The 12,186-nt window shown below is 42.6% G+C and overlaps 1 protein-coding gene across 10 annotated transcripts in view; it reads left to right on the forward strand.

Annotated features, from left to right (window-relative positions):
* Window positions 1-12,186, forward strand: part of APBB2 (amyloid beta precursor protein binding family B member 2) — a 1,500,548-nt gene that overhangs the window by 602,516 nt on the left and 885,846 nt on the right. For 3 of the 10 annotated variants that reach the window (XM_069631756.1, XM_069631760.1, XM_069631753.1), the window contains exon 4: window positions 2,462-2,530. The exons of the other annotated variants lie outside the window; for them this stretch is intronic. In XM_069631756.1, the coding sequence (XP_069487857.1) occupies window positions 2,512-2,530 (19 nt within the window). In that variant the 5' untranslated portion in view covers window positions 2,462-2,511. The remainder of the gene's footprint in view (window positions 1-2,461; window positions 2,531-12,186) is intronic. 10 annotated transcript variants of the gene reach the window in all.

Genomic DNA, 12,186 nt, shown 5'->3' on the forward strand with positions numbered 1-12,186 from the left:
ACCCATTCTGGTCACCAAAATGTGCCCCTTTTCCACAAAAAAGCACAGTAGACATCCAAAAAAGTTGGAGTGGGTTATTTATAATACATATGTCACATTATAGTGACCCCAGAGTCTACCAAGTCTTTTTGGTCTTAAACATTAACTGCCCCTTTCAAAACACTCGGAGAACGTTGACAAGTTCTGGTTTTCACAGAACATTGGTGACGTCAGGCTCCGCAGTGGATGGAGAGGTTCTGAGTAGAGCATTAGGGAAAATAATGCACTGAACATTTAAAGGAAGCCCAACACTAACCTATTGGTATCCAATGAAAAATGAATAGTCCGCAGTGTTATGGCCAAGAATCCTGATTCCAATGTGCAGGTAATAATTGAAAGTCATATTTGCCATAGGACTTCATGTAGAGTTGGATGGTGAAATGGTGATATTGCTCACAATGTGGATTTAGGTGAAGAGTGAAGGGAGCAGACAAGGCTTGGGAAGATTTTCTCGCCCCTCATTCCGAGCTAAACATTGTGGAAAGAGATGAGACATACATGACAAATTAGTCCCTATAAAGAACACATCTAATAACACCCATTAAGAGTTCAAAATGTGATTGTCTTGTTTCAGAGCGTAGGAATGGAGGAGGAGTTCTTGCATAGGTTGTGGTTATCTTCAAGGATGGACAATGCATTCGTTTTCATCCCACAAGGTGGGGTGATAGCTGTTGGTTTAAGGTCAAGTGACTTGGTTTTGCACGAAGTAACCCAGCTCCGTTTTTGGGCTGGCTTTAGAGGGCTCTTAGGCGAGATGGGTGAGGCTATTTTAGCGGAACTCTGCTGTCAAAGGGTTGCTCCCCAGGCTCTGACTGGCCTATAGGGCACTGCCCGAACCAAAAACGCAAAAAGATGGTGTGGGCCAGTTTTTTGGATCAAAGTGGGCTACTGTTTTAGCCAATGTAGGCCAGTTTGATGAGCTACTTCACTTTGTGGCTAGTGGTTTCATCAGTGTTTCTGAATAAATATCTTTAAAATGCACAATTTGCATCACATTTGACCAACAAAAAAAACTCCCCCTTGGGTACTATTCGGACAGTAAAGGAATGAATTGCCTTTTGCAACTGGGGGCCACTTTTGCATTGGTGCCCGAGACAATTGTATGCCCCAGTACGGCCCTGTGGCTCCCTGACACAGAACATCCGTCTTTCTTCAATTGCATTTGTGTTTACCTTTGTACATTTCCCTTCGTTTCCATCCTCTTGCTTCAAAAAGCTACCTTTCTTTTAGTAAATATTATTTAAGAGGGCAGAACGGAATACATTTTTTTGAACGTGGTGTAGGCATGTTCATAAAGGCAAAATGATCCACAGTGGCTTTCATTTTCATACAGGAACATAAACGTATTTAGAAAGTGTTAATACACATTGATTTAAGACATCTGGCCTATAGGAAAATATAAACATTATTCTTGTAGGTCTGTTTGTTGAATTCATTAAAAAAGAATCCGTACTGATTTAAAATAATGTGTAGGGCTCTCTGGGTATGACAGCATGTCCCTGCAGGTCTGTGGTCGTTGCAATTATTAAAAGATTTTGATTTTTTTTAATCCAGCCGGACCCCATTACTAATAGTTTGTTTTTTCTCTTTCTTACGGAGATGCAGCAAGTCTTTCTAGAAAACAATTGCTGGAGTGATATGTGGCCTCCCAAGGGACCGTAAATGTTCTTTAATCTTCTTAACAATCATTTTTAAGTATTCCATTTGCCACATACTATTGCATATACCTTTACTCTGAGTTGGGCTCATTCTGAAAAAAAGATGAGCAAGCATAGTGGGGGCGTTGCACCATGGCAAAGCCAGAGCTACTGTCGGGGTACTTCTTACGACTGTTAGTTGTTAACGGTGGTGGTTTTTGTCGTTTGCATCCCTTGTGCATAAGGAGACTTGAATGTTTGATCCGATTTAAGTGTTTCTTTTAGTATTTAAAAGTCTTAAGCATTTTGTAGGACACAATTAATAGTGTGGTTTGTTAAAATAGACTTTGTTATGCCTGTCGATCTTTCATGAGTTTTGAATGGCTGTACCCTGAGATTTGAGTGTTGTGATGGTAGTGGCTGTGATAGGTTTTTAAGGTTCTTAATTTTCGGCCTCTTATGTATTTTACCAATTCTGACATGCTTGCTTAGAAACCATCCGGAAAAATGCATGATGCTTTTAAAAACGCTTGCTTCAATAATAACATTCACCATTGGGATTTAATACCAAAAGTCTGGATCTCACCTTTCCATGATGCATATTAAATCCACTTTTTTGTATTTCATTTTTTTCTGGCTCCTTTGTTACATTTCCACGTTTAAATTATTTTTCCTTTTTGTTACTTTTCTTCCTTCAAAAATACCTTTGTTGTACAATTATTATTTGTGACCTATGTCCAAATGTGTTTTCTTTGCTTTAATTTCTTAAATGATCCCTTTTTCAGATTTCAAATTATAACCTATTTCCTGCTTCATTGCTGACGCCCCGAGATCCATGTCAGAAGTACTTCCAGGTCAGATTCCCTTTCGCATATTTCAATTACACAAACACCTATTGTTTAATTTATTACTTTCTGGACCCATTTTTATTTCGTAGGGCTTTTGAAGAACACTTTCTTTTAGTTATCTTCTAATCAAGAGGAGTACGACACGCTAAGTTGTGTAAAATAGGTCAGCAGCATTGTATCTTATTCAGTGACCGAATGATACTGCTCTCCAATGCATTTAATGTATTTCTCCCGTTTACGTTGTGAATTCTATTATTTGCCCTCAATTCATATTTCATCTACCAGCACTTCAAGGTACCAGCCCCCATTGCTCCAGACTCGTGTAAATGTTGGCTACCGATAGAGGGGGATGGATACCGCAGCCTTTTTTGCACATCATAAACAGCGTTTAAATGTAAAACCATACCCGTGCTTGCCCCGTGCGCCCAGGTCTTTGCCCATAACAATCTAATAGGCTTTCAAGTGTTGTCCTTGTTGTCACTTGGTGGAGGGAGGCCGTGTTGTGCACAGCAGATAGCCCTTGCAGGAACGTACTTTGGGTACCTTAGTACATTTTTCCTAAGTTCCCACATAGGCTGCTTGTCACTGACCTAACTGAATCTTTGAACTGCGACTCCTAACTTCCTGTGGCTGACAAATGCAGGTCATGCCTTCAGTGTGGGCACTCTGGATCAGACTGCATCATTGTGTTGACCTCTTTGGTTGATGACCATCATGAAAGTTCCAGGATTTAGTTGAGTGGAAGTACATGGTAAGTTTTCCACTTTTTCTGCAGCACACTACCTCCAGTTCGGTGCCTCTACGATGCAGCATGCACATTTCTGACTCTTGTCTCAACAGTGATCTTCGATTTCATACATTTTCAAAAGAATACTAAAGCTCGCCCTAGTCCCACCGTGAGTTCCCTAAGCAGTCCCAAATCTAAGGTCATTTCGTGGTGCCTTTTTGCTCAAACACGACTATACCTAGGAGGCCAACCTGGGGTAGTACTGCACGTCTTCCCCAAAGTGTCTGTGAACTCATACTGGAGTGGCCCCCTTTGTCCTTTACAATTGTAACAGTACCATCTGTCTTTGTCTTCGTACAGATCCCATTTAGCGGCACAAACCCGAAAAACAGACTTGTAAGGTAGTCGCAACTAAACTGTTAAGGATTGCAATCGGGCATCACACACTGGACCAGGACACTTGACCTGAGATGTGGTGCACAATAGGAATGCTTTTTCATTAATTTAATTGAATTCAAATTGAGCCGGTATCAGACCCGTCTCACACCCCCTTTTACAAATACAGCGGCTCACAATGGGCCATGAACCAGGCTGATAGGTGAAAATCCAATATTTATTTATTTTTAAAGTTCACAAAAATCACACACATTTTAATATTGGGCAGCAATCACCAATAGGGTGATAATGAAAATGGAAACGTAAGCAATGCACTTGGTTAACCTTCTAGTAGAACATATACAAAGCACAATTGAATAGGAGCTCTTTTTGAATTAGGATAGATAGCACCCAAGGTAAGGTTTCCCCCGACAAGGTTCCATGAACCCACAAATAACCAAATTCTGAGTGGATAGAAAGAGGCAGCAGGTAATCTTGAATAATGAGCAGCAAACGGATTCAAAAATCCGACTTTCCCTCACAAAATAAGAGGCGAAAGCGGATCTTAAACCCTTTTCAATAGCATGAAATTACACTCGGAAATTGACAAATAATTACTCTGCGGTTAAATCCTTGAGGCACATCTGATTTCTTACACTAGCATGAATGCATAACCACTAATAATCACAAGGCAAGGGATCAACAAGAAGCATACAATTCGAATACAAGTGGAAACTTAAAACATGCTGCAGCCGAATGACACGTTGGAAAGTTGCAATTTTCACAATTCCCGGTTAAAGGACCCAAACTGTTTTTAATAAAAACGGGTGAAATACTGAAAATCACAATGCGGTTTTTGGTCTGGGGGAAAGATGTATATCACAGGCACAATATCAAAGTGAAAGGACGTCTCTAGCTATGAAATAGGAAGAAATATGCAAGATAGAAAAAGGTTTGATTGGAGTAAAATGAAGCCTTGAAATGGGAAAGACAATCAGTTGAGACAAGAGCAGGTTTACTTTTGAACTAGAGTATTCAGACTAGACCGCCAAAGAGGGACACAGTAAGCCCCAAGCTTGATTCGCGACATCAACCTTGTCACCGCAGCGCTCAACTTTATGTGGAAACCAGTCTGACCACTAAAAATATTACTAATTGCTTAGGATTTACACAAGACAAAATTAATAAAGACATGGCGCTAGCACTTAGAAATTAAAGACAGGGTGCACAGAGAATTCTAACAGTTTTAACAAGTTACCAGGATAAGATAGGATTACTTAGAGAGAAGGGTAGAGACAAAAGGGCCAAGATAAGGTAGGCTATGTGTTTATATGGGGTGGGGATTTATACTCTCAGTCCACGCTTAAGTCTAGGGATTTTGAACAGTCAACAGGTTCTGGTCACAAAAGATTCTGGTCACCGGATGCGGACTCTCCTGGCAAAAGACAGCTGTGTAAGGTCTGGTCGCCGGAAGCTAAGGGTGAGCGGGCATGCAGTTAGTGGTAAGAAGCCGGTCTGGTTTCAGGATGCTTAAGGTACCACAGCTTTCCCCTTTTTAATGGGATTCAGTGTTTTTTTTTTTGGATCAATAGCCTTGCTGGGAGAACATCAGCTATGCCTTGCTGGAGTAGGACTTGGCTATGCTTTGGCTTTGCACTGAAATCTGGAATCGGGAAGATAAATGTAGCAGATCAGGAATGCAGCACATGAATTCAGGAGAGAGTCTCCCTAGAGTTCTGCTTTGGGCTCTTATTTATGATGCATAGTGACATCATAGACTATATGGTGAGGCAGGCTTAGCTAAGCACGCCTCTAAACAACTGGATTGGACAATCAATGTTGGTTGCCTCCTCTAGGATGTAACTCAGTTTAGGGGTTGTACTTTACGATGTATACATCCTTCCCACAGTCCTTTTTGACAAAAAATCAGTCATAACAGAATTTACACATTTGTTCAGTTGTGGCACGGTAACAAATCACATGGGCAGATTATATATTTTATGAAGAGCATAGCAGTCCAATTCTCCAGTCTGTGAGACATTGTTTTGTCCGTTTAATAGTTTTTTGTTGTTTTTAGTCAGAAATATTCGGCCTAAAATTCCTTAACTTTATACATATGTGTGGATTTTCATAAGGGATGCAAGTATACACATTCGCAATGGCATCATGGATCCTTTACTTATAATCCCCAATCCTCTGCCATGCCATGGAATTCTGTTCCCCATGCGGCAATGAAGTCTAGGACATCTTAAATGAAAGCCCATTAAATCATATTTAAACTGTTACATTTTCACATTTTTGCAAAGTCCTATGGCAAAGATAAGTCTTCAAAGTTTGTTTATAAAATAGTCTCTGGAAACAAATGGGCTGGCCTTTGTCCTTCACTCGATCATTTTTTTCTCTTCAGCTACCACCAACTGTAATTTCCTCCAGAGTAAGGATGGGGCTTTCCCAGCTTTATTGAAGGTTTATTGCCCCTTATTCAGTTCGCACTTTGGTGTCCCAGAACTTCTATTGAAAGAGGCTGGAGCACAGACAACAGTCTGTCCAACCTAGTAATTATCACTTGTGTGTTTGTGGATCTACTGTGGGGGTCCTTCTGTTGCTAGCATCCTCCCAGCAGACTTGTTTGGGGTGTTTCCCCCCAAGTAGCCACTGCAGTTTGATTTATTTTATTTATTTTTGCTCTGAATTGGAAGAAACCCTGCTGAATAAAACCATCTCGTACATGTATTTTCACAGCACAATCCCCTTTCACATTGCTAGGCACGGACAAGCTTTCATTCAACATTGTACTTTTTAAAACAGGCATTTTCTTAAGTTTGCAAAAGCCTATTTTGACACGTGGTGCCAGCTGCTAGGACTTTCCTTTCAAATTTGGTTTTTCCATCTGCCTTTCCAATATTGTTTTTGCAGCCATAGTTAGTTTTTGGAAGGCAGCAGTCTGTTTGAAACACAGATGCACTGTGCTGGAATTTCTTTAAATTATTGATCCTTGACACTTAGTACAGCGTTTCCTGTGCAGGTAAAAGTGAAGTTTCTTGGGCCTTTTTTCAGATTTAGCTTGATGCAGCCTGTCATTCCCAGGTCATGCTTTCTTTTGCTGAAGCACAATGGGGTATGAATGGGCATGGAAGGACCTTCCTAATAACAGTAGTTTGATGAAGAACAGATGAAACTAGCGTCAGAGCAGCATTTTTATCAAGGTAAACTATCCCCTTTTCAATGGGGACTTTTTACAAAAAGTAGAGCAGGGCCGCTTTGATTTGCTTCTTTTTGGGTGCACACAAGAGCACACACAGGCACCTTTCTCGGTGTGCTCCTTGTTCCAACTCGGCCATTTCGTGTTTGGCAAGGTGGTGCAGCCATCCCTTTGTAAAGGCAAAACGCAGTTTTGAGGCCATGTTTCTCACAGGAGCCAGCGCAGCCATTTTTGCTGTTGACTGCAGATGTGCAGCTTGGTGATATGGGGAAGTACTCGTGTATGGATAAATATATCCCACAAAACCTACCGTGCCAGTAAAGAAACCCCAAGAACCGGCCAGGAATTAGGCATGTAATCTATGCGACAAGTATTCACATTGACTGGTTTGGCTAATTGTGCAAAGTTTTTATAGTGAATTGCCTAGGTTTAATGGTACACATGCATTGCAAGCCTAAAATTAGTTATATGAAGTGCAGCCTACTCCTGTAGGGAGATGCCTGATATTAGAAAAATACTTTATGTATTTCTGAATAAAGCTTTTTCCGTAGGCAATTTTGACTTTATTCCCATTGTACGTGTAACTGTGTATATGCATAATCTCTCTTGCTAGTTCTTCAGCATGTTTACACCTTTAACACCAAAGCCACTTGTCAGTTCCTTGGTGAATCCGGTCTTGGGCAGCTTTCCCAAAGCCTTTGGCCTGACTCGTAATCTCGCTTATTGCCAAAGGGCAGGTAAATTGCCCTTTTCCGACCTCTATTGCGTGATCCCAGCCTTTTACCTCCGACCCCCATGACATCTCCAAAAACATCTTCTAAGCCTTTTTTTTTTATAGAACATTGTAGAAAGGAAAATATCCACACAAGGACTTCAACAATTCCCTTTCTTTACCAGCTTTAAAGAATCCAAGAATTCTGTATATGTTGTTGTCCTACAGGTTTTAGTTATCTTCCTCTGGTTTGACTGCACGTCTGCCAATGCGTTGTCCAAAATTACCCTCACAGCAGAGGCACAATATGCAGGTACCATTAATATCTTCTGCACATTGGACCCTTGGCACCAAAGTGTGTTGACACCTGCACACCTCTGGATGTCTCCAGTGTTGCTCCAGGTTCTTGTTCTAACCTTGCTCTTGATATCTTGTCGAGCATGACTTCACCTCCCTGGAGTTTATCACGGGTGCCTCCTTTTCCTGCATATCCCAGAGATGGCATTTAAGTGAGGACTAGCTTAATGAAGATGTCCATTAAAAGATCACTTAAAGGCTTTGATGCAAGACTGGGTGGTGATACTTTGATTTGACTTTTATGTCTACTGAGACACCCCCTGTTAATAGTTACATGTATTTTATGACTTCTGAGGGCAGACCATTTAAAGGGGAGAGACAAAAACAATGAGTACCTTAATCAATTGTTTGGCCCCCTTCTTTTGCCAACCAAAAATAAAGCAGAATTGACCCGAAAATATCTTTAATCAGAGACTCTTGTATCCTGGTGGGGAGCATCCGAGTCTCTGCTTACTTTCATGCTTGAAGGGAGCACATACAAGGCATATGGGTTCTGTCCATGGTCAGATGCGGGCTAGGATCCCCTCTGTCACCATAGTCAGTTATTCATAAACCGGATACAGATGAAATGAAAATCCATTAAAGTACATGCCAAGACACAAATACAATCAATGGCACAAGAATAGCAAAAACCCTGTAAGATATAAAAATATGTTTTATGTTTCTGTTTTATTCAAGAAAGGTAGCAAACGGTAACAACAGTAGGTGCGAGGACATGTTAAATGAGAAAGGAAAAATATATTCACAGAATCAGAACCATACCTGGAGTTCATGGAGCCATTTTCTCCAAGAAGGGGCTATACATGAAGTACTACAGGGGAGAGATGCAAGCTGCAAGGTAAGTCGGCGAGAGACAGCTGGGCCACCCACATTTCCCAGATTAGAGGGGGACACAAACAACCACACATCCAGTTTTCATGCGGCTCATCTGTACATTTCGGTAAAAGGAGCCCACATCTCCTCACACCCATCCAGATAACTTTTTGAACTGCACCTTTTCTTATCAGGACAGCAGCAGCATGAACGTCACCCAACACCTACCAGAGATGTGAATCCTCGTTTTTCGCATTCAGCACTGCCCTGACGTACAAGAGTCAGTGGGGTCGGTCCTGTTTGGTGAGCTGTGAGTGAGAGTGCAACTGAGCCATCCCAGTGGCATGGGCAAGTAACGATGGAACACCAGTTGAAATCTCTCAAACGCATCTCTCCAGAACCACTCAAATGTGTGACAGTCCCGGAGCATGTGCTGGAGAGACGCAGAGGGATGCCGGTTCTCTACCAGGCAGTGCATCCTCCTAGTAGCCCAATACTCCCTAAGCACTATCTATATCTCGGGCATAAATCCAAGTCGGCTCTCCGATCAGGCGCACATATCTGTTTCTAGCAGGAATTTGGAAACTCCACACCCAGCTCCTTACACCACTCATCCTGTTTCTTCATTTCTTAGTCTGTGGTACAGGAGAGAGCACTGGGCCAGGGGGACCGGCAATGAAGCAGATATAGGGGTCTCCTACATGACTGACAAGACTAGTCCCACCAACAGCCCCATTAGTCATCTGTGATCTGTCCTTCACTAGGCATTGCATGTATATCTGGCATGTATATCTGCACCCCTCCCTGTCCAGCAGCTTATATTTAAAGTGGAGGTACTCAAAGTCCCTCATCCTTTTGTCTTTTCCACACATTGCAGATTGGCAGATTTCTGCCCTCCTCCAGCTGCAACCAGTAACGTTTCGGATTTCTGTCCATCAGTGGTTAGTGTGAGAAACCAGAAGGTGTCCCACCCATTGTCTCGGGAGGATGGCTCTGTGGCAACGTGCTCGCCTTGGAAGCAAGACAACACAGAGCAACACAGGTTCGATCCCCAGGTCTGCGCTTAGAAACCTTTGGGTATTATGCGCGTTATAAATAACCTATCATAATCACTAGTGCCCGGCGATCTGTCATCCAGGTGGCCAGGACACGCCCATCACTTTTGGATACAGTTCCTGGGGTGGGAGGATCACCTGGGTGAGGGGTCTTCAGGGAGTAGGGGTAGGACACCGGATGGTGAGACGTGGTATTCCCGTCCCTGTAACACCTTTACCCAATCCTACCAGGTAGGATATTTAGGAACTCAGCCCCTCGCCCCCCTTTATAACACTTACACTTTCTCACGGACATCCTGCTCTGTGAGAAAACAGACTAACACTCGACCAGTATACCTAATGTTCCCAAATACAATGGTCAGGAGCTTTCAGGCGATTGCTGACCATTACACACACCTGACTCCCATTAAGCTTTCCCATATGGATAAAAGGCGGAGCACGAGAGCACACTCTGAGCGAGGCAAAGCACATGAGGAAACAGCAGTTTCGAGACAGGAGCTGGACTAGAGAAAAAAGTTGGTAAAACAAAAGGAGATCGCAAGGAGGGAAGTTCCCTTGACCTTTTCGACAATGAACCGTTACTTTCCAGAAACCTCTAGAATAGAAAGTGTAAAACTAGGAAACCAGGATAAATAATCCTGCATTGTGTGTTGAAGATACATGGGGCCCTACTGCTTCAATAATCAAGGCAGGTAGAATCAACAGCCACTGTGGTACCGTCCTTGACTCCAAGAACAAAGCAGCGTCCGTGAAACCAACACAGCTGGTGAGTTGGGGAGACCAATACAACCGGTCTGTGTTGAAGCCAAAGTTGCAGGCAGCAACATTGTATGGCGAGCGCTGAAACAAACATTGTTAAAACGCATGTGATAAGAGACACAAGTAAAGTTGAACTGCTGATGATGGATGGAACTTTAAAAGCAAGATACAACACCTTTGACCGAGTGGTCCGGTACCGCGCAGGTGAGAATTGGCAAAAGTGAAAGTGAGAACAAGGTTATATCAAGAAACAAACAAGTAATTATGAATAGAAGTGGTCCTGCGACTGGTCGAGCAAAATTCAGCGCACAGTCGAAAGTCTTTCATTTTGATGAAGTAGAGAAAGTTTGGAAAGTAGAGAAATTTGGTCCGAGCCTGGCAGAGGGAGTCCAATTGAAGGTTTTGTGTTAAAGTGGGTCTGATCCCGGCAGAGGGGTGCCCGGGGTCAACGGTAAATCACCTGACAATTGGTATATGTGAAATCCTTTGAAGAAAGGAACTTTAATGTTTGTCATGTTACATCAGGCCCTCTGAAATAAGACACTTTGAATGGCAAAGAGACTTTGGCACAGAAGGCCTTGATGTTGGAGTTTTGAACTGCATCCTCTTGCTAGAGAAGGCAGAGAGTGTGCCAAGCTCGAGTGTGCCGCCTTGTCCTGTGCTGAAAACGTGGGGAAGGGAAGGCAGCGACTTGAATATCCTGACATATCATTTCTTGAACACTTTTCTTTTGCCAAACATTGTTTCCCACACTAATTGTATTTAGAGGTAAGGATTGGCAATAGGTTTATTAGTATAGGCCCTTTAGTTTTGACAGACTTGACTAGGACTGCGTTATTATTATTATTATTTGATGGGTCTTGGCTTACTCCCATCTTTAGATTTAGGATTAGATGGGCATTTTTCAAACCCAATTGAAGTTCAATAAACACCCTTGAACTGTGATCACTTGTGTCCGTCTTACTGTTTGATACCATGCCTTCCTTACATAAGTTATCCTAGATCAAGGCCTAAACAACCAAGAAGAGGCTCCTGCCCACCGCCTTGAGCACTTCTGCCAGTTCTTGAACGTGCAAGACACATCCAGTATCTAATCGGCACACTTCGGTAGGCCAGACATAGAATTCAGTTCATTATGTCAGTAAGGAATGAAAATAGCTCTTAGCCATCCTGGGGAGTAGGGTTCCTCATACACCAGCCTGTATGTAGAGTCGCAAAGGATGGATGACCAGTGAGTGTCATCAGCTATACACAGACCCAAGATCTCTGGTATCTGTCTGATTGTTGTGGCCAATTGTTCCATAACAAGGTTGAACAAGATCCCCTTTCGAGGTGAAAGGAATTGTATGGGACAGCATAGGTTAGGAACCTTGCCTGGGGCACTGTTCTAGAGCACCGTTACTCATCATGTGACCCTCCAGATGTTTTGGACTTCAACTCCCACAATCCCTAGCTAGCATAGTTAATGGTAAAGGATCATAGGAGTTGTATTGAAAACATCTGGAGGACCACATAATGAGGAGCCATGAATCACAGATGGCCTTACGAACACACCAACTCCCAAATTACGTTCAAGGGTCTTTATTTTGTTTACCAACTGGCTTAGTGGCTGTCTCGCTCTCTCTCAAACCTAGCAGTGAACAGTCCCACCCTAAACCAGAC

Source organism: Ambystoma mexicanum, chromosome 6q (genome assembly GCF_040938575.1).
Source record: "Ambystoma mexicanum isolate Mex_15411 chromosome 6q, UKY_AmexF1_1, whole genome shotgun sequence".
Taxonomy (NCBI): Eukaryota; Metazoa; Chordata; class Amphibia; order Caudata; family Ambystomatidae; genus Ambystoma; species Ambystoma mexicanum.